Source organism: Anarhichas minor, unplaced genomic scaffold, assembly GCF_050575085.1.
Source record: "Anarhichas minor isolate MPS153535 unplaced genomic scaffold, ASM5057508v1 ptg000027l, whole genome shotgun sequence".
In the NCBI taxonomy this organism is placed as follows: domain Eukaryota; kingdom Metazoa; phylum Chordata; class Actinopteri; order Perciformes; family Anarhichadidae; genus Anarhichas; species Anarhichas minor.
In genome coordinates this window covers 22441148-22460648 of record NW_027466473.1, presented here as the reverse complement: position 1 = coordinate 22460648, position 19501 = coordinate 22441148, and the positions used below count along the sequence as shown (strand labels likewise).

At 42.4% G+C, this 19501-nt stretch overlaps 1 protein-coding gene across 7 annotated transcripts; it reads right to left on the bottom strand.

The window, feature by feature from the left end:
* Window positions 1–18943, bottom strand: trim37 (tripartite motif containing 37). Of its 7 annotated transcripts, none has more exons than XM_076101851.1 (26): window positions 18727–18943; window positions 17441–17520; window positions 17021–17122; window positions 16493–16533; window positions 16289–16405; window positions 15099–15186; window positions 14761–14883; window positions 14362–14485; window positions 13783–13850; window positions 13364–13488; window positions 12157–12207; window positions 11294–11375; window positions 10843–10919; window positions 10525–10704; window positions 10294–10408; window positions 10000–10194; window positions 9337–9470; window positions 8876–8958; window positions 7819–8031; window positions 6915–7223; window positions 6102–6254; window positions 5640–5841; window positions 5411–5544; window positions 5007–5117; window positions 4013–4055; window positions 1–3811 (listed from the first exon to the last, which is right to left on the bottom strand). In XM_076101851.1, the coding sequence occupies exons 2-26, from the start codon at window positions 17459–17461 to the stop codon at window positions 3802–3804; spliced, it is 2901 nt and encodes a 966-aa protein (XP_075957966.1). In that variant the 5' UTR covers window positions 17462–17520; window positions 18727–18943; the 3' UTR covers window positions 1–3801. The 7 variants fall into 7 exon arrangements, with proteins under 7 accessions (XP_075957966.1, XP_075957965.1, XP_075957967.1 ...); XM_076101850.1 differs by having other exon boundaries at window positions 1–3070; XM_076101852.1 differs by having other exon boundaries at window positions 1–3070; window positions 5453–5544.
* Window positions 18944–19501: the final 558 nt, after the last annotated feature.

Sequence of the window (19501 nt, the reverse complement as noted above, 5' to 3'; positions counted from 1 at the left end):
AGTTTTTTACAATTTATTATAGTTTCATAGTTTTTTTCCCCAACATTTCTTAGTGAAATAAAAGCATTGTACTCTGAATTTCTTCAATCTAACGAGCAACTATTCAGATGTTTTATGAAAGTAAAAATCCTAATAGTACAGGATAAAAATAATACAAGTAAAAGTCCAGTATTCAAAATCTTACTTACATAAAAGTACAAAAGTATCAGCATCAAAATATACATAAAAGTATCAAGTAAAAGTAAACAGTAAAAGTACTCATTATGTAGAATGGCCCATTGCAGGATTATCATATTATGGGATTATAATTAGTGATGTTTTAATGTGTTCATCACTTGTTGCAGCTGGTAAATGTGGCGTTAATCTATAGCAATACATCATAAATTATTTTTATTATAAAAAAAACAAAAAAAAAAACGGCATTAAATTCCTTGTATGTGTACGGATACTTGGCCAATAAAGCGGTTTCTGATTAGTTAATATATAATTTGCAATATTAACATAAATCTGTAAAGAAACTAAATATATTAAATACATGTATGGGATTAAAAGGTACAATACTGCCCTGTGAGTAGAAGTATAAAGCAGCAGAAAATGGAAATACTCCAGTAAAGTACAAATATCTCAAAATTGTACTTCACTACAGTACTTTAAATGTATGGTTACTTCATACCAAAAAACAAAAACGTGGCCATCTCCGTATGTAGAAATAAACTATTCTTATTTTGAGGCGATTATACACTAAAGAAAACATACTTATAAATATTACATTTCATTTCTACACACTGTCCCTTTAATTAAGGCAAAGTGACGCAAGAAACCCTCATTTTGTTTAAATCTAAATTCTACATTTTAAGTTTCACAGAAGACATGAGAATGTGGTCATTTCCGGGAACGTAAAACATTTTATTTATTTAAATAAGTAAATATACACATCAAACAATGCACAGCGCATTCTGGGAACAATTCAAAATAGAAAGCAGCTTTTTGACACAAGAAGCACAAAGAAGAGAAGAAGTTGATAAACGAGGAGAGAGCCTCCATCATGTGAAGGGAAATGATTCGACACGTCTTGGTGCAAATAAGAACGTCGGTCCTCCTTCAGTCCGGGAAAAGCTTCGCACTTTCAGGCAAATGTACATCAAAGCTCCATTTCTGAATATACTGAGAGGTATTTACAAAGCAAACTAGTGACTGCAGACGTTTAAGATTATGTCATTTCTTTGAGCCAAAGATTACCTAACAGTCTAGATAATAACGTGAAGAAGAAAAGACGGCCGACTTCACACAAAGTGCAGGAAGTTCTTTGAAAACTCCGACAGCGTCTGACACGTGTTTGAGAGTATTGAGGTGAAGAAAAGCCAGTGAAGCTGTGAGCGTCAGTGCAGCACAAAGCACACGTTACATAATCACACTGGCTCTTAAACCTTCGCTGTCAACTTCTATTAAAAGTAAAAAAGCCGTTTCTACTGGAGGTCTGTTCACCCAAAATCACAAAAACATGTTTCACTTACTTACTTACTACTATGACGGCATATTCAGATCATTGTAAGTAAAAAAAAAAAAAAGTTTCATTAATTAAAGAAAAATGGCTTAAAATAAAGTTGTAAATTGGCAAAATTGCAAGAAAAAAACTCCCAAATGTCTGAGAAAAAACCCAAATAATTCATGGAAAAATGAATTCTCTGAGATTAAAGTCAAATTTGCCAGAAAATAAACAAAAAAAATAGATTTTGTTTTAATTTTGCTACGTCGGTTGGATCAACCTCATCGCACCACAGCCGTCCCCACACATGGATGATGTAATCAAACTATACTTTTTAATACAAATTTAGAAATACTCGCCATTTTCCCCCAGAGTCGGCATATTATAAAATGCATCCAGACTTTGGAAACACTTTGTGTGAATCGGGACTATTTAGAAGAAATCAAAATACCGACCCGACCCATCACTTAAATCTCAAAGAATAAATCTATTTTTTCCTCAGAATACCACTTCTCTCCCTCAGGTCTGTCATCCATGTTGTTGTTTTATATACCACTAAAACAAAGTATTCTGGGTGAACCGGCCCTTTAATGAGGACGAAAGCTCACAGCAGACATGTTGACTGGTCAAAGTAGGAAAAGCACTTGTGAAAATAACGACATTAATTAAAGATTTGTTGCGTTTAGCTGCTTCAGCGTCAGGTTCCTGGTTTTGTGCATACTGGCTCATACTGGGTCATACTGGGTCATACTGGGTCATACTGGGTCATACTGGGGACACTTTAATACGACAGAGACGTCTTTCATGTTTCTAGTAACATCTGAGCTTTTCCTCAAAATCTATTGAGTATTTTGTGTTCGACGGCTGCGGTGACATCACTGACTGAGGAGCAACTTATACGAAAGTTTCCACCTTAAAGAGACAGTTCACCCCAAAACAACAACAACAACAACATCTAGTTCCTCTTACCTGTAGTGTTATTTATCAGTCTAGATTGTTTTGGTTTGAGTTGTCTAGGTTTGTAAAGATGCCGACTTTCTCTCCAATATTATACGACAATAAATACGCAAAAAACTCAACAGCAATGTCTCTTGTTGTATTTGTGGAAGGACACGTTGATGTTGACTTTTTCAAATGTAAGAACTGGAAGTCTGTCCATGTCTCAACAAGGTCTGATTATCTTGAATACCCGGGTCATGGTTTCTGGAAACAGACACAATCTAGACTGATAAAAAGCACAACGAGTAAGAGGAAAACTAGGTGTGTTTTTAAATCATTTTGGGGTGAACTGTCCCTTTAAGAGAGCAGCACAGTTTAAATCAGTCTAAACCTAAACGTCAACACACTGAGCAGAGGAGCAGATGTGGATTTTGCCCGGTTAGCTGCTTCCCTTGTCTTTATGCTAAGCTAAGCTAACCAACTGCCGGCTGAAGCTTCATATTTACCGAGCAAACATTCAGAGCGGTGATGCTCTTCTCATCTAACTCTGCCACAGATGGCATGAATTCACAAAAATGTCAAAAAACCTGCAGTGAGGTGGCTCTCAGTGGGTGGATGCCATGTCACACTCGGGTCAGTGATGTCCTAAAAACACACAACACACACCTGCGTCGTTACGACGTCTGAAGTTTCAGCCCACAGACTTCAGATGTTTTATAATCTGAGTGATTCAGTGACTGTTTAACCCTTTCAAATGTCACAGAGAGACAGACGTGCTGTTATTAAGAGAAGACATTTACATAAATTACCAGAAACAAGCTTTTAAACGAGGCTCAGGAAGAAGAAGAAGAAGAAAAGCTGCGGTGTCACTAAAGCGGAATGTTTGAGGAGTGAATAATAGAGCAGACATAAGTGAGTAGGTGTGGAGACTCGAAGCCCAGACAGTCTGAGCTAAACATCAACAGCAGGCCGTTATAAAACACTCTCATTGAGAGAGTATGAACAGTTCATCCTCAGACTCTCGCTGTAGGCTGCAGACTGGATGTATAACAGCATGTATACAGTGAGAAGGTGTGCAGATTAGTGGTGATTAAAGGCTCTGGAGCTCAGGTGAAATGTACTGGTTCATGTTTTAAAGATCCAGTTTCTGCACAAACAGCTGTGTATTGTTTTTTTTTAAACTGACCATGAAAGAACCGACAGTAACGTTCACCCCTTATCATAAATATAATGCAACGTCGAGACATACGGAGAAAGTCCAGTTTGAAAAGGAGGTGAAATGTTGGTCCTCTTAAAGGGCCAGTACCACTGTATTCACACTGACACTATGTCATCACAACATCCACCTGAATTACTGGCCGTCATTATCTCTTCTGTCATGAAACTCTGAAAAATATTCAGGACAACAAGAAAAAAAGCAGGTTGAGTCGATGCATCTCCTTCAGTTCGACTTCATGCATAATAAGCAGTTTCTACTCTACACACGTGTGTAACATAGCTGTGTGTGTGTGTGTGTGAGTGAGGGTGTGTGTGAGTGCGAGTGTGTCGTCTCCGGGCCGCTGAGGAGAAAGCAGTGTTTTTTTTCACCTGTCAGCATGTAGACTCATGTCGTCAGACAGAAGCTGCTCTCCTGTGAGAAGGAAGAGGACACAAATGTGTTCGTGCAAACATTTAAATCCACATGTGAGGTGGATGTCACAATAAAAGCATCTGTACGAGACACGTGAACACCTGCATGCTCCCAAAAGGGTCGAATGAATCTATTCGTTTATTACAACACACTGTATTATACGCTGGAGGTGATATATTTCATATTAACAACGGATCACTTGGTATTTATAAAGAGGGGGGGGCCTGTGAACCCACTGAGAATACATTTTAGTTTATGCTCTCCGCAGTGAAGAAGAAAACTAGGCGCTCACTGCTGCTGATATTCAACCTTCGTTTCTTTATAATGCATTTAATACTTCACTTGTTTCTTTACAGGGTTTGTATAAAGGTAATAAAGTAGTCCATGAATATGAGATATGAGTTTACAGATAATTATAATCCCTCCTCGTCATTGTTGAGGTTGGTTTATGGCTTTTAGCCGGTTACACCTTCAGTCTACGGATGTACGTCTGATTTACACTCGTTGTCTTTGATTCTCCGCAGTAGATTTTGTGTGTACGTCCTCTGGTGTTTCGGAGAGTAACGCAACGCCATCGTGCGTGCTCGGAGCTTGCACGCCGTCTGCGGAGGCTCGAGCTACTGCGCCAAGCGAGAGTATAAACAGAAGCTTTAACAACCCGATTCAGCTCCTGGACGAGGGGAGGGAAAGCTTTTGAGCTTAGCTGAGGTGAAAAAAGCTAAATGAGGCAAAGTGCACTTAGTGAACTCATCTTATTCTTTGCCAGAACTATGGCGGTTCCACGTTGAATCATTTTCTAATCTTTCCTAAACATCCCAAAACGTCAAAGCGGCTTGAGACGCAGCATCAATGGCCAAACCGCGATGGATACGTTGCTTTTTTTCACCGCGGTAAGAAATAAAAATCCGTCACAGTCTCAGCAATCGTGGAGGTCGTGAGCGAGCTGGTTACCTGAGCAGGGAGGAGTCTGGTTGTCGTAGCGAGAGTTGCTGCTCTGCAGAGCTTCGTCCTCGGTGTCGCTGTCGCTGCTCGTTGCTGCAACCAGGACGGACGACGACTGATCTACAGATAAGACGGGACGGGACTATCAGAGCTGTACACACATTCTCTTTAACATTATGTAGGAATAGGAATACAATACAGGTTTAGAACCAAGTGGAGCACAGTATTGTCCTCCAGCTTCCTCACAGATGTTCTAATGATGATCTAATAATCCTCCACATTCCAGATGTGGTAACTTCTGTTCATCGGTTGCAAAAACTCGAATATACACCCTTTGGTCTGGATGCAGCAGGACATCCTGGTATTTTTGTGCACACTGCATTTAAAATACTACCCCTGACTTTGGGACATACTAAATCTTTTTGTTGGCGTCGTTATCAGAACACACAGCAGACCTTCTTTTGACTGCGACGGAGCAGAGGGTCCCTCCAGCAGGGGATGATGGGAGTTCACCGAGCTCTCGGAGTCACACTCCAACATGGCTGCCCTGTAAGGTAGAGAGAGAAGGAAGGAGTCTCAGAGAGAGGCAGAGCAGAGAGAGAGAGAGACATGAAGTGTATGACGAGTCTCCCGAACACCCACCCGAGGGTCCTGCTCTTGCCGCCGGTCATGTAGCTCGACCCCTCCAGGGAGAAGATGTCATCCCGGGGCCCCGAGGCCCCGAACAGCTGCTGCTCCACCGAGTACTGCTGCTGCTGCTGCTTGGAGGTGGAGGCCTGCTGCTCTGATGAGGAGCCGCCATGAGACACGGGGGGCCCCTGGGGGCCATCAGCCTTCAGCGCTCCTGAAGCAGAGACGGGAAAAAACATGAGTTTAAGTTGATTTGTTTTTAAAGTTCGATTTTTTGAAGGCGTGTTGGCTCATGTACTCATTAAGTATTTACTACTGCTGCTTTATAAACAATATCAATTCTAATGCTGATTCTATACGTGTTTTAGTCAAGTAGAAGAGCAGAGTATTGATAAGAGTAGCTTCTAGTTGTAATAAAATCTCACTAAGACAAAATATGGAGAAACCAGGAGGATCAGTAAGAGGACCACCGACCCTCTGCAGCTCCCAGCCCGTCTTTGAGATGCAGGCTGAGCTCAGTGGACACGTCTGGTCCTCTCAGGTCCTTCTCCACCTCCTCTGGACTCCTCCTCTTCATCACCAGAGAGCTGCTGCTGCTGTCCAGGACAGGAGACAGAGACTTCCTGGCTGCACACAGGAAAAAGATAGAGACAAATATGTAATTATCTTAAATCTATAGACCTCAATAACTGTAGGATCACATCAGGTTTGGACTCTGTAGTGAAGTCTGAATAGAGTCTGTTTGAATATGATGAAGAGCTCTAAACTGACCTATAATCCAAACAATGATACGTGGTTTAGAAAATGATGATTTTCAGGTACGACTTCTCTTATAAACTGCTGATGTCGGGTTGGTTGGAGCTACAGGAGCAACAAATACTGGCAAATAATGTAAGAACAAACGATCAGATCAAAAATAGTATAGTTGTAAAAGTACAGCAGGCTGCACTAGTGCATTAGTGGCAGGTAACAATCGATGAAGAGCAACATTTATTTATATTTTGATTACTGAAGGAGTGGTCTACTACTTCATACCTACTGCCTGTAATACTTTCTGTCGTGCTACATATCGTCGTACTACTTGTACTACCTACTGTGGTATTAGCTGCCGTCCTCCTACCACTTGCCGTCTTATTACTTTCCGTCTTCCTACTTTTCGTCTTCCTACTTCCTGTTGTCTCACTCGGGATTTCCAGCTTGTGTTCATGAAGTAAGTAAGAGTGACTCTCTTGACTCTGGAGCTTATAAGCATCCTAACATCATCCTCAGCAGCGTATCAGTCCTCACCAGGGCGACAGGGTCTGGACCGAGCTGCAGCTGCTCTCCCCAGCAGGTCCATCTCACCCGGCTTACGACAAGCGGACAGCTCGGAGTCAGCGTGGTGGGAGGGCGCCTCCTCCACACCGAACCCCCCCGACGGGCCGGGCCAGGGCTCTCCGCTCCCCCGGGCCTCCAGCACTTGACTCTTCGCATCGGACATCTTGCTGCGGACCTCGGCCATCTGAGCCTTGAGGCGGATCAGGACCCCCGAGTCTGGAGCCGAGCGTCGCACCGCCTGAGGCCGCCGCTCTCGGTCCTTCCTGGAGTGAGGATGAGCTGGACGGAGGACAAGAAACGAATCCTTTAGAGAAACTTCATTCTTGATGCATCACGATGTATTGGTGCTTAATCTTCTACATCACTGTTCATGGCTACTGTTTCATCTATTAATACAAGCAGTCAAAATACATCTGAACTCCCTCTTTATCCAAGGATGAGAGGAGAAGCGTAGAGGACAGAGGAGAGAAGAAGAGGAGAGAAGAGAAGAGAAAGAGGAGAGAACGATTCGAGGAGACAGGAGAGGAAAGGAGATGAGAGAAAGAGGAGAGAAGAGAAAGATTAGAGGATAGAAGAGAGGAAAGGAGATGAGACTAAGAGGAAAGAAGAGAGGAGAGAAGATAAGAGAAAGGGGAGAGATGGGGGAGGAAAGGAGGATACGAGAGAAGGAGAAGAGAAAGAGAGAAGAGAAAGAGGAGACGAGAAAAGGAGAGGAGAGAAAGAGGAAAGGAAATTAAATAAAAAGGAGAAGAAATACATGGACAGGAAATGAAAGGGAAGGTGTGGAAGGATGAGGAGAAGAAATGAAAGGAAAGGAAAGAAAATGAGGAGGAGAAAAGGAAAGAAGGCAAAAGGAGAGAAATGGAATGCAGACCTTGGCTGTGCAGCAGAGACACAGGAGGCCGAGGCTGGAGGCCCCACAGAGACTCGACGCTGCGGCGCTCCTTCAGATCCAGCAGCTGGATCAGGATCACCGGGTCGATCTCCAGGAGGCTGCTGCTGCTTCCTGGACCGACGCCACCGCACGCCGCCGCTCCGACACCGCGAGCGCTGCGATGTGAGGAACGCATGGTGGAGCCGGATCCTCCTGCAGGAAGAAGAGAGTTTATAAAGGTTTATCTTCTGTGTGGATGGCTTGTAATAATCCACAGAGAAAGGAATAATAGCAGAAAAGCAGAACTTCAAAAAAATCACGACACACACACACAAACCCCCCCACACATGTGTACACACACACACACACACCAAGTGTTTCTATATCAAAGCGGGTTCAGTGCAACAACAATGACTCATCGTCCTCTTCGTGCCTTTCAACACCAACACAGTGAAACACTGAGCGAGCTGCTCACCATCGTATCGCTGCGTTCTGCTTGTGCAGCTGCCAGACAACACAAATAGATTTGATTCCCTAAATTCTCAAATAGCGGTCGAGGCTTTTATTTCCCTCAGAGGCCGTTATTTGAGGCAGGACATTAAATATCTGATGGTTACGGCTTCACTAACGTTAAGGATTGGTTTGGTCTTCTTTGTCTGGATATCTTTGGGGTTTTCTTACTATTTATTCTCTGATTTTATAGACAAAATTATTAAATATTTGGTATATTAAACCGTAGTGAAAGTAATCTTTAATCGCAGCCCTACTGCAAGAGTGACAAAAGAGTGAAGCCGATGCGGAAGTGTCCTAAACACCTGCATTCTCTCTACTGGCCAGCAGGGGGCGACTCCTCTGGTTGTATAGAAGTCTATGAGAAAATGACTACTCGGTTATGTGGACTTGAAAAGTTCAAACCTTCCGCTGAATTGTGAGGACAAATATCTGCTAACAAACAGAGACGGGTCTCCTCTGACCTCCTCCTGACACAAACAGGGTTAAAATGATCAACTGTGGTATTTTATATACAATAAATAATATATTTGTTTATGAGTTATACCTGCTGCTCCAGCCAAGTCATCAGGAAGCTCTCCTTCTTCTGTCTCCAGGTTCCCAATAAACTCTACATCGTTCTCTCCAGACCTGTGCAGATACAGACAGATGTAATAATTTACAAAATTAATTGTTAACTAACGAAATATTCTCTAAAAAAATCGATTTACTCTCCCACACACATTGTTATTAGCGGGGTGGTCTAGCAGCAATCTGACAGCACCATTAATTACATTAATATAACCACAATATCACACGTATGCGAGCATGCATCTTCTTAGAATACAACAATGCGGTGAAGCATAGCGTCTACAATAATAAAGTCTGCATCATTCTCTCCAGACCAAACACCTGACGTTTGCATTCTTTATGTTCTAATCACTGCTGTATATTGTTTGCTAAATAATTAAAGAGTCACGACAAAGTGCGTGAATGATTAGAGTGTGGGGATCGTTTCTTTGAGCTCACATGGTCTCCTCGTCGATGTCGTTCTCCTCCGTGTTGCTGGTTGCCGTTGAGCTCCCCGAGGTGCTGCTGCCGTCCAGCGGGTTCACCTCCTCCTCCGTCAGACAGTCCACCTCCAGGTCACCGTCAGACAGCTCCTGAACAACACAGAGGCACCGACATCACACCCAGGCTTTGTGGCGGAGATTTCTTTTTAAGGACCGTTTAAAATGTCACAAACAGATCGGGATACGGATGAGGGTCACATCCAATCCTCAGTTTTATTCGTCACTTTTCTTGCTCGTTTCTCTGAATATTGAGCCGCTGCAATAATTAAATTTCCCCCGATGTGGGCTCAATAAAGTTTCTTATCTCATCTACAAACGTCCCGTTACACGTCTATCCAAACAGCAGCTTCAAGTCATTGAACTACAGAAGAGAATTGCATTCAAGATCTTATCTCGTAATTATGAGACATTTTTCTTGCAATCATTGAGGCTTCGAAGCCCCAAAAATGGTGTCCGGGACGGACCAAATTCTACAAAACACCATTAAAGTGAAGTGTGTTCTCAGAGCAAAACAAAAAGGGATCAGTCTGTATCCAAAGGACTTGACTTGGACGTCCCTACGTTTCGATAAATCAACAAAGAATTCTGTGAAAGCCCTTTCAGTATGTTCCGTCCTCACATTAGAGTCGTCCTGCTGCGTCCTCTCTTCTTCTTCTTGGCCTTTTTTCGCGTTGGTCAAAGCGGTCTGGATGTCGTCGTCGCTCTTCACCGAGCGGGGGTCTCTCTCAGAGGCCGTGGTTCCCCCAGAGAGCCTCATGTCAGGGGGAGAGGAGCTGCGTGACGTCTGGCGGCGAAACAGCTCGATGGCCAACCTCTGAAATAATAATAAAACACATTAAATAAGCTGTTTCTCACTTTGAAGGTCTGAAAACTCCCCTGGACCCCCCCCCCCCCCCACACACACACACGGTACCTCTTTGAGGTTGCTGATCTGCTGGATGTAGCCGCTCTGGGCCGACTCCAGCTGGCTGATGTACCAGTACTGATCCCTGCACTTCTGGAAGAAGGTGGGAGAGCGAACCTGGTAGCTGTGCAGCACAAACACGGAAAAACACCTCCGTTGAGCTTCGACAATCAGACGACCAGCATGATGGACACGGAGTGATGATGTCGTGTGTGTGTGTGTGTGTGTGTGTGAGCCCACCGGAGGACCAGTGTGTCCGTCTGCATGTTCAGGTAGCCCTCGCTGGCCAGGAGGTCCAGTCTGAAGAAGCGGTTGTAGCCCCAACATTCACCGACCTCAAAGTCGGAGGCAAACTCCCGGATGATGTTCTTGGTCGGGTCGCTGGAGGCCTGATGGACCATCTCCACACGGTACTCGTACCTACACGGGAATAAATACATATCTTATCCTTTAACTTGGTAATAATTCATCCTGTTAATGATCACAAGAAGAAGTCCTCGAGGCAATCATTCAAGACATAAAGACTGTAGAGAAAGATCTAAAAGAAATGTTTCATACTTTGATGTTTCAGGAAGTCCAGCAGACAGCTCCAAGAACACGGACAGGTAGTTTCCACGAACCACACCGTTACCGTCCTGAAGAAACAAGAGTTAGTATCTCTGAGACACAGCTTAGAACCCGTTAGATTATTTCTTACATTTACAGAAATGTTTGTTGGCCACGTAAACTGAACGATATTCAATGATGCAACGCCTGTTATATCTCTTTCTCTGGGCTTCACCGCATTGTTGTAGTGTATCGGAAAAACAGATGCATGCTCGCATACGTGTGATATTGTGGTTACATTAATGTAATTCATGGTGCTGATAGATTGCTGCTAGACCGTCCCTCTAACACTGGTGAATAAACTGTTTTTAACCGCAGTGAACATGTCGTTTTTTTTAAAGGATAAACACCAACAAATACGTATTGAAGCAGAATATTTTGTCAGATAAAAAGAGAAACTCACAGGGTAGACTTTGAGCCTCCAGCAGAGCCCAGATATCTGTAGAGGAGGGCTGTAGACCGGGTCCGCCCGCTGCCTCAGGGTGCTACAAACACACAAAAACACACAAAAACACGCACACACACATCAAACCTTGTGGACACCATGTGTATTCATGGGCGCTTAGGGTCCTCCAGGTGTAAGTCTCAGCTTTCAAGTGGACAAAGCCTCTGAAATAGATTCAGCAGAGGAGGAACTGCTTCAACGCGCTCCTCATCCTCTTTGTCAACAACACTTTCTCCTCTCTGTTATTTCTACTCTGTTCATTTCAGAAACACACATTTTAACACTACTCGGTGAACCAGTGGCATCAAGTAGTAATAAAGGCTGTAGAAGTAGAGGCTACTGACACGTAACTATTCTTTTTCATTTTGACATTTGAATGGTTTGCAGGAGTAAGAATAGGAAGGTTATAACTCAGGTACCCTAAAGGTGGGAGCACGCTCGAAACCATCTGGTTCGTACCAGGCGGACACCTCCGGTTCTGAAAAGTGAAGTCAAAGCTTCATGTGTTAAAGCTGCATTCTCTCTAGTGTCCACCAGGGGGCGACTCCTCTGGTTGTATAGAAGTCTATGAGAGAATGACTCTACTTCTCTCTTGATTTATTACCTCAGTAAACATTGTAAACATGAGTTTATGGTCTCAATCTCTAGTTTCAAGTCTTCTTCAATACAGCATGATGTTCATTTAGTACATTATGGTCCATTTAGAGTCACACAGACCATAAAGCAGGGGATGCTTTAGGGCGGGACTACACCGTGATTGACAGGTCTCTACGTCACTCCTCCTCAGTCCTCATGACTAAAAACAACCAGAGAGGATTTACCTGAAGTTGACCAGAACAAAAGTGCTGGAGTCGTAGGCCGGAACCAGCTCACTGAAAGCACACAGAATAAGACTCACTTCACACACTGAATAAAGTGCTGACACAGTCCGTCCTCTCTTCTTATCATCAGTCACACATTAATACATTAAACACAACTGAATAATCAAAGCAGCATCCTTTATGTTTGTACTGAAAAACTTCATCCTGGAATCAATTTTTCAGACACATAATGCACACGTTGATGTTTTTGAGTCTTATATACGTATATAATATTGTCCTCAAACAATGAGTCAATAGATTTATGTTATATTCTGAGTATTATTTATTATTCTGTACATTACTTTGCACTTCTGGTCTGAAGCTAAACTGCTTTTCTTTGCCTCGGCACTCTGTTCAAACACAATAAAGATTCATTTAATCACATTTGTTGATCATGAATCAAGAAGAAATTTCAAACATTCTGTTTCCATCTATTTAAATGTGAATACTTGCTGCCTGTAGTTCCTGTATTTGAATATCTTTGGGACAAAATGGGCATTTTAAACTATTTTCTGACGTTCTACTACACTCTACAGTATATTATTAGTATAATTAGAGGAATTTAATGAACATTTAAAGAGGTCCAGTTAGATTTCCTCCCAGCAAAGGTCTGAACCTCATAATGTCTAAACTGCCTCCGATAGCTTCTTAACTAATCAACAACGTATATTTCTATATCACTTCAACGATATTTGTTATTTTTAATGTAGGATACTTTTAACGTGCTGCCACATTGAACATGTGCAGCAGAACAAACAGCTTTCTTTACCATAAATAAAATTAGTCCAAGAACACTGAACTACAATCAAGAGATATATTTCAAGTTAAAGAAAACAAGACGGAATCCTCAGAATAAAATAAATAAAAACTTCTGATTCCAGCGTCTTAAACCGTGAATATTTTTCTGGTTTCTTTACTCCGCTATGACAGAAAACTGAACATCTGTGATTTCTGGACATTTGAAGACGGCTTTGGGAAACACTGATCGACGTTTTTCACAATTTTCTGACATTTTATAGACAAAAAAACGAATTTATTAATTCGAGAAAATAATCAATAATGAACATAATTGTTAGTTGCTCTTAAACCGTGACTTGGTTTGGACCACAGTCCACCGTTTGGTGTTGCCCGGTCTTAATGAATAGTTACATCCAGGTGAGCAGGCTACCTGGTGAAGTCTGGAGGGACCGGCGTGGTGACGAAGGACTGCATGGGTTTACGGTGGACCTGCTGGAACATGAGCAGGATCTCTGGACTCTTGGAGATCAGCTCACTCTTACTGCAGGAGTGAAGCTGTTCAACACAGGCAGAACAAAACAATAAACAAACCTGTTTATAAAACAGCAATCGTCATAAAGGAAGCAAATGTTCCATCAACACTTGAGTTTCTGTCAGAAAGAGTCGTGTGGATCTCGTCCTCTGAAGCTAAATCAATCAGCATCTGAATCTGATGATTGTTTTTAGGGTGGAGAGGATTTAAGATGCACATTACACACAACACACCCCCATCGTACACCACTATCACAAACAACAACATGGAGTACATGTTAAATGAATGGAGGCTGCGAGCTGCTGCAGAGCACCAACCTGATGCTCCACCTCCTGCAGGAGAGACTCCAGCAGCTCCGTCTCCTGGGTCAACGACGTCTTCTGGCCTGGTGGGGAAGGAACACATTTTCTATTTTCAGTGGCGCTGGATGTCGGGCCTGATGGAGGCTGGTGAGCGTGTGTAGGTTGTAGGCCGCTGAGTGCACGTATTCCACTCAGTCCAGATAAATATTTCAGCTGAGTTTCCCCCCCGAAGCTATAAAAGGTTCCTCTCTCTCTCTCCGGCTTTCAGCGGGGAGTCTGCATGTTTTGTTGGGTTAAGTTCTCAACCTTTAGACACATCGTAGAGTCACTTAAGAAGTCTTTTCAGACATACCAAACACTGCTTTATTTTTTATTTTATTTAGACCTGAGACCAACATGCAAAGCTGGCCCATTTAACGAGATTAAGGATTTATTATAAATGACAAAAACAGATTTTAATGTAAAATCAACCGTGTTTGCCTTTCATTTCAAGTAAAATTTTGGTTTACTAAAACTCATAGAGACCACAGTCACCAGTCCTCTAAAGTCAGACTGCACACAGCTGCAGTGAGTCAGAGATCAGAGGCTTCTTACCCATGAGGGTGATGAGTTTGTTCTTCAGCTGGTTGTCCAGACGGGCGATCATCATCTCCACGGCATTCCGGATCTCTCTGACCCGCTCGTCCTTCGCTCCCCTGACAGCCTCCACGTTCCTCTCCTGACCCCATGACACACACACGCACACGCACACACACACACACACACACACACACAGAGAGACATCAACATGCTGGTGCCATCTAGTGGACGTCAGCGGTACTCCTCCACTGTTACCAGAATATTTAATGTAATGAATTTACGTTCTGCTGTAATATTCTGATCTTTCTTGCAGCCCGTTGTTGGCCACTGGATGGCGCTACAGGAAAGCTCATAGAGCTTAATCCTCTGATAAGAGTGAACATGTCTTGGCCACGCTCGTTTGGATTTCCTCACCACTTCCTGCACCAGACTGATGAGCTCCATGAGGCGGCGGCGGAGCTTGGCGACTTCCTCCTTCACCTTCGTCACGTGCTGCTCGTAGATCTCCACCAGAGGTTTGAAGGTGTGGCCGCCGTGCTGGACGCAACAAAACAAAGAACATCTGTCTCTGGTTGTAAAGACATCGTTATGAGGTCGTGAGTTTTACTATTCTCTGACATTTTATAGACCAAACAGACTAATCAGTCATGAAACTAATCATTAGTTGCAGCCTGAATAAATGTTTGTTGTAAGTGATTATTGTGGCGGTTTGTATGCAGACTGTAATAAAATAAAAAGGTGTGAAACGTTACCATGCCCCCCCACAGAGCACACTGGTGACAGATGCATTTCTTACAGGTCCAACAGAAAACACTCAGCTTCTCGTGGTGGTTGTCACATCTGGAACGGGAAAATCAAACGGACACAAACACAAACCTGTTTTACTTCAGTGTTTCTACGAGCGTTATGAAAACTCACGTTTATAAAACACAGGAGACGGAGGATGACGATGATGCATATGGTGAAGAAAGGGAGGGAGGAAGATGAGCATGTGGTAAAAGAGAAGCAGGACGAAAAACTAGCCGGGAATTCGAATTTCTCTGGAATTTCAGCCAGAATCTGCTCTGGTTTCCTGCAGAAAATAGCTGCTGGAACAGACGACTACGTACTGAAACAAAGACACCTTCTCCTAAACACTTCAACGCAACTCACAGATAAACTCAGACTTTGAAATAGAATAGATCGGCTGTGCAGCTGCAGGTTTCAGCGTGCTGCTTACAGACCAGCTGTTTGTTTAAATAAAGATTTCATGTTACCAAATTTCACTCTTTTTTTCCCCGGTTTTTGGGCGCCATCTCAAGCCACCCAAACAAATCTCCTGCCAAAGAGTCAGCAACATAAAGTTACTCCTCGTTAAAAAATTATAACTTCCTCTCCAATCACCGTGCAGCCATGTTCTGTGTTTGAGTTTCGTCTCTTTCATTTTGCATCTAATGCAGTTAAAAATGTCCATTTAAATGCACATTTCCATGATTAACTTAACCAATATTCTATTTGTTGCACACAACTGTTTGCATGAAGTATTCTCTCCTTTGAGTTTATTAAATGACTGTAGGTGTAACACAGCAGCAGCATCGATACATGTTACGCGTCACAGCAGCACCGTTAAGTAAACCTGCAACTTAAGTAAAGATTTAAATCTCTCGGATCAGGATAAACAATAATTCATGTTTGTGTTTTTCTAAATGTCAGACAGGTGAGCCATTAATCCCAGATTCTACAGTTAATGTACTTTTTAAACAAATTGTTGTTCTACTACCTCATAACTAACTAATATTAAAGCTACATGATCATCAGGTTTATGGTTACAATCCGATTTCACTCATTACGGCAAGAAATCCCGGGACGAGATATATATAACCAGGAAGTAATCATTTTTAAAACCCTTCAACCCTAACGGACAAACAGGAAGGGAAGGAGACGAGGAGGAGGAGGTGCTCACTTGTCCTTGTCGTTGTCCTCGTGCTTGGTGAGGCTGCAGAGCTGCAGGGTGTCCAGCTGCTGGGTGACCTCCTCCGCCCAGCGACAGTTGACCAGCTCCCTCAGCTGGAGCGGAGCCCTGCGTGGCGACAAACACATTTTAATAACTTACACACTGTGAACATAAACAATCAGAATGTTGGGTTGTGTGTGAGCAGACGCTTACCGGCAGTGTGGGCACTGAGCTCTCTGCTCCGTCAGCCACCGCTGTCAAACAACATGTGACAGTTTGATGATTTTTTCATCGAAACACGACCGCTGCACACATGCCGTTATTATTAAATACACACGATTCTACTACGATACTCACTAACGCATCACTAATCCGCTGCAGCAAATAGTCCCTTAACACTTGCTCTGTTTGGTAAATTCCCAAATCTATCATTGGTTACTCAGGCATTACTGCACTGCTTTATGGGAAATGTAGGAAACAGTGTTTTAGGAGCTTGCCTCATACTTTGTCAGGATAAGTTTGCCTCTGATGTTTTAATTTTGCCCATTCTAGTCCGTGTTTTAATCTCTGGATTATTCGTAAATGGAGCATCCTTTTGCAGAATGTCTCTTCCTCTCCCTTATCTTCTTCCTCTCCCTCCTCTTCTTCCTCTCCCCCCTCTCCTCTAGGTCACGTCCACATATCGTAGGATACGTCGATAACATATTCACCATGAGAGGCGTGGTGGAGAGACGGACTTACTCGAATGCAGCTGAAGCAGCAGAGTTTGGAGCAGTGAGGGCAGAGACGAGCGTCCCTCAGTTTCTCCATGCAGATGAAGCAGCGAAACACTTCGGCGATACTCTGCAGGACGAGAGAGAGAGACGAGTCGGCTCAGATTAACATTTCAAGGACAGACTGCTTGTGTGAAAGAGGCTTTAGAAACACTTGTTCGGTTTCTCTTCATCTTTATCAGCAGTACAAGCTGACGTTTACAGTCATTAGCTGTGTTCACACAAAGGTCAGAAGTGTTTTATCGTAAAATCACAACGCTGCTGTCAATAACAATGCTTGACCGTTGACTTCCCTCTTCTTACAGTCTATCAGGCCTCATCCTCCAGCTGTGTGTGTGTGTGTGTGTGTGTGTGCGCGTGTGTGTGTGTGTGTGTGTGTGGTACATACCTCAACACTTTGTTCGTCCATTTCAGCCAGTGTTAAGTTCTTGATCTCAGGAACGAATCAAAGAAGTCGTAGCCGGTGGTCTAAAAAGAAAAGCATTGTTGAAACAAACCACATTTAATTCTGGTTCAAGATTAAATTACTGTTGATCATTTAAAGACATAACAGACTTTTGAAGGCTCCACATATTTATATTGTTTTATTTAATGTCTTCATTTGAAATGTTTCTGTCTCATTATTTTAGCATCAAGTGTTATTTTGTTTCACTCTTAAGCATTTCGTCACTCTGTTCAGAAAAGTGCTACAAAAGTAAAGTTATTATCAACATCTAAACATTGTAGCATGTTTAAAAAAAAGATGATGGAAAATCATGAGAAGTAAAAACAACCGTTCAAAGGTTTGGGTGCAGATGTCTGAGAGGACTGCTCTATATGTCTAACTTGTCTCTCGTGCTTTTAGGTTGAGGAAAGTTCTCTTCACAAATAAAGATATTTTGTTTAGTACATGGAGAACAAAACTCTGTACAATGGTTCAACCAGACTGACGACTAAAAGAGACAAAGATCATCTGAGCAATAAGAGAATAAATCAGCAGTTATTGGTAAAAAAAAAATTGAAGCTTATAGCATCAACATTTGTGCAGATTTAAATACGAACAGCTTCCTGTTTCAGTGTCAAGAGTTTCATAATAAATTAACATAATTAACAGCAGATGTGTTGCTTTAACGAAGCTCTTCTTCAGACTTCACACTAGAAATAGAAGGTTAGTTTATGGTTAACACTGCTGGAATATCAGCTGAACTAATCAGAGTTTAGACCTCTGTAAAGGGCCCGAAGAAAGAAGGACTAATTATCTTATTAACTGATCATTTAGAGCCCAATTATAAAGGATTGAATCATTTAATTCTTCTTCTTTTAGGGGCCAAAACTATTTCACAATAAAAAAAAATACATTTGGTATCTGAATTATACTCTAATATATTATTATATTATTCTTTTTAATAATAATATATTAATATATATTTTATTTTTTTCTTAATATTAATAATAATAAGTTATTATTGAAGGAAAAGAAGAAAAAACAGCTGATTCCAAAGCACAGCTGCTGCTAACTTTACATGAAATCTACAAATAAAAGCTTCAGTTTTCGTTTGTCTGAAGGTATTATCATCAGCAGCTGGTTAACATGTCCGAGAGCAGTTAATAAAATAGTTATATTTATGCCTATTAACATAAAACCAGCAAACATCAAACGTTATGTATAACTGTGATGCTAGCTAGCTAGCTTACCTTAGCTCGTCGGTTACACCTGATAAACAAACACCTAAACTACATTATCTTTGCAAACAACACAGCAGGCTGGTTAATCCGCCATTAAAGACCTAAATATGTCCCGCTGCTGTTGTGTAAAAGGCAGAAGTTACGCTGAAAAAACAGTTTGTTTGGAGGGTTTTTCTTCCACTAAATTGAAGATGTAGCGGTCGCGCTTCGCTCTGAAGCTGTCCGTCACCAGGCAATAGCCAATCAAATGGCTGCTTTTTCTTCTTCGCTTGGTTTTATGTGTTTCACGTTCGTCAGACAGCTCAATGGGGAATTCCTGCCACCTACTGGACAGGCTGCAGCAGAACCACAGAGGCGACCTGAAGACAGTGGTGGAAGATGAACTTAGATCCTTTCCTTAATATATATATATATATACATGTAAATATATGACATGAGGACAGTGGTGGAAGATGAACTTAGATCTTTATCTTTAATAATAAAATGATATGTATAAAAATATCAGCATCAAAAGGTACTTAAAGTACAAAAAGTAAAAACCTGAGTGTAGGAAACCAGATAGAAAGGCTGAGTCTGGTGGGAACCACTTGTTAATCTGGCTGGATCTGGGTCTGTCCACGGTGGACCGGTCTCTGCTGGAGGATCTGGGTCTGTCCACGGTGGACCGGTCTCTGCTGGAGGATACGGGTCTGTCCACGGTGGACCGGTCTCTGCTGGAGGATCTGGGTCTGTCCACAGTGGACCGGTCTCTGCTGGAGTCTGAGCTGAAGGAGTTTCTGGTGAA